The sequence below is a fragment of the Vigna radiata genome, chromosome 8 (assembly GCF_000741045.1).
Source record: "Vigna radiata var. radiata cultivar VC1973A chromosome 8, Vradiata_ver6, whole genome shotgun sequence".
Lineage (NCBI taxonomy): Eukaryota > Viridiplantae > Streptophyta > Magnoliopsida > Fabales > Fabaceae > Vigna > Vigna radiata.
Window position 1 is genome coordinate 24,337,929 of NC_028358.1, and position 3,331 is coordinate 24,341,259.

The 3,331-nt window shown below is 33.1% G+C and overlaps 1 protein-coding gene across 1 annotated transcript; it reads right to left on the minus strand.

Annotated features, from left to right (window-relative positions):
• Positions 1–1,150: 1,150 nt before the first annotated feature.
• LOC106771691 (LOB domain-containing protein 29) lies at positions 1,151–2,516 on the minus strand. The gene is made up of 2 exons (XM_014657696.2): positions 2,137–2,516; positions 1,151–1,983 (listed from the first exon to the last, which is right to left on the minus strand). The coding sequence occupies exons 1-2, from the start codon at positions 2,494–2,496 to the stop codon at positions 1,549–1,551; spliced, it is 795 nt and encodes a 264-aa protein (XP_014513182.2). The 5' UTR covers positions 2,497–2,516; the 3' UTR covers positions 1,151–1,548.
• Positions 2,517–3,331: the final 815 nt, after the last annotated feature.

Genomic DNA, 3,331 nt, shown 5'->3' on the forward strand with positions numbered 1-3,331 from the left:
GTCCAGAGTAGCCTTAAGGCTGTCCTTTTTAATGTTACAATACATATGCTAAGATCCACCATGTCTCTAAATTTGGAATCTGAGTAGAAAATAATCGATGTATGCCTAGTTATATAAGCTTCAAGCTGTTTTCATTTAGAGTATTCAATTAAAATATGTGAACACACTCGTTAGCATACATAAGCTGATAGAGGGATTCTAGCTGATAGTTAACATACACAAGTTAATTGTTTTCCTTGTAATACATGCGAATCTAGCTGATATAGAGGAATTCTGAAGTCTATTTCTATGCAATTATGTAAGTAATTACTTTTATACAAAATTATTCTTGCGGATAAAAAAAACATTAACACACATAAGCTAATGACAATGGAAATGAACCTCTGTAGTGTGTAGAAAAAGACCAAATTGGCTTTTCCACTTACCAAAATCTGAGGAAGAAGCATCTCTCTCTCTCTAGTTTTGGTCCTTTTGACACGTAGAATAGAGCAGCATGTTAAAGAAAGGATATTAAGAAAGACATACAAAACATGAGAATTGAAATAAAAATCATGCTACTATATTTAAGTCATACAAGAAGGTAAAAGATAAAATTGAAAAATAAAAGTATGTTTAAATTAGCCAAGTTATCATACATTTATTTACATGTGCAACCTAAGTAGAATAAATCTTATAATACACAAGTCATCATCCTCTAATCTTCAAAGACACAAAACAATCTTTGTAAAAGCATCTCGTCAATCTTAGAATCACATTCTAACTATAAATTTATTCAACCGATTGTTCAATTGAGAAAATAACAGCCTAAGCTCAGCCTCCAAAGCACAAGAGATTCTCTGGGGGAATTATTTCAGAGGAATATGTAAGAGATTTATCCCTACATTGTTTCTGAACATAATTAATGTATTATGTTGGAATGTCTCAAGTACAAGGTCTCCCATTGACTTGAAAGAGTCTTTGTCTTTCTGAGAGTGGTTGAGAATCAATCTTGTTGGATTCAGTCAACATGGATGAACTAGAATACGAACGGACTAGGGTTTCCAAATGAACAGACCTTAAGTTTGAAAGAAGGGGTAGTAAATCAGTGATTAAATTTCTGTAGAAAAAGATTAATATTTGGGATAACTTCTGACGAATATGTATGGGGGAAAATGCAAGCATACACCTAGTAGTGTTCCATATATTCCACGCCAAATATGCTGTATTTAAGAAAAGGAGCTAAAACTATGATTAAGGTATCTAGGGACAGTGTTTATTAGATCAAAATTTAGGATACATTCTAGGAAAAAACAAATTTATAGCTCTCATAGTCTCATACAAAACCCGAGAGTTTTTCTGACACAATTACGCTATGATTTTTCTACTTGACATGATTAAAATAGATTAAAGACAATAAGAGAGTGGGCTTCCATTCCAATTATATAATAATATCAACATTTCTATGCCTTCCTAGCTTATTTACGGCAACAGAGTATATATAGTGCTTGCTTCACAATATGCAGCAGCAGCAGCAATTCAAAATTGATAAACTTGTCTTCACCAGTTCTTTCATGAATGTGTTCGAGTACTGTACCCAAAAGCCACTGAATGTAGGTCCTCAACTTCATGAAAACCCCACGTCCTCCTGTTTGTGTGCATGTCATAGGACATGGAATAGCTATTGGAACTCTCGTCAAAGCTAGAAAAGGAGCTGTTTTCTTCCATGGCACCTGAATTTTCATAATTGATCCCGATAGGGTTTAGATCTTCAATGAGATTATTCCCATAATGTTTTTGTGTTGAAAAATTAGTACACATGTTAGGAAGAAACTCTGGCCCCAGGTTGGAATTTTCCACCTGAAACCAACTTTGAAGATCTTGGGGTATAGAAGCTGAAGATTTTTCAAATAATTTTTCACTAGGGTTTTCAGTGACAGAGGCGTTGAGACAACTCTGGGCAGCTTGTTCCTTGAGATAAGCCAGCTGTGCTTGTAAATTGACCACCTATGCACAGAATATATCAAATTAAGCAAAAGTGCACATGCAGCTGTGTATTGATTAATTTATAGTACAAATTAAGCACATATATTGGCTGGTTAGGGCTTTCAATTATATGTAAACTGTGACATATATATATATATATAAAGGGAAATGAACCTGTTGTTGGAGTGCAAAAATATGGGAGACACAGCCATAAATAGGATCCTGAAGTCTGGCTTGAGCTTCATATGAGATTGTGACAGCAGCTTCACAACGATCAGTGACAGGGAGGTGAGCAAGGAGCTTTGAGACATTGCTTGCACCAAAGACCTTATGAATGGCTGCAAAATGAGTAGCACCTTGTTCATGGCAAAAGTAAGGTGCAAAAACACAACCTCTGACGCATTTTCTTCTCAAGAATTTGCAGGCTCCACAAGGAGATCCTGAACCAGTCATCATGGACTTTTTAATTGGAATTATTTCTGGCTCTATTATCTCTTCAGCTTCGTGCTTATGAACATGATCATTTATCAACATCTTTATATACACCGGAGGAAGAGGAAAGGATATATTAGATTAAGAATTAAATAATAAATTTATGTTCCCTTAATGGCCTACACTGTTCATTATTTTTTCCTGTACAAAACGCTGCAATCCCCTATTCTAAATTGTTATTTTTATCCCCCAAAATGAGATTCCATTCAGCATCCTTATACGACAAATGAGCTAGCGTTAACCAAACCCATTTTCTTTAATTCATCATTGGATCTATCTTCTCTTGTCCTTTTTCTCAATAATAATATTCATTTTTGCTTTTTAATTATGTGATAGCCGCAAGTGCATATTTATTGGACTACTTATGTAGTGTTATTTTTTACCCTCCAATTGCTGCAGTCTATGATTTCTTCAAAACTCTTCTTATTGAAATTCTGAAGGCATTTTAATTAGGCTTATCTACCATTATACCATGAGAGAATTAATTATGTTACCACACAAATTTTCCCTTCCATGTTTCGTGGCATACCTATTAGTATATAACACTCAATCATCTACTTTTGGTTCAAAAACTTGAATAATTTTCTTAAAAACAGATCATAATCTCACCAATATAGAATTTGACAGGAACTTACAATTGGGAAGGGGTTTTTCTTTATTTAAAAAATTTTTGTGATAATCTTCAGTAAAAATATTTTAACTTTAGTCATGAAAAAAATAACCCTTTAAATGTTTTTTATCTTAAATGTTTTTTTTTTTATGAATAAAGAATATACATAAATAAGGTTTTGAGTGTTCTAACCCATTTAAAAAATAATATTATATTATATAAAATAAAGAGAAAGATTAGAAATACATTCTTTTTTTTATCCCTCTG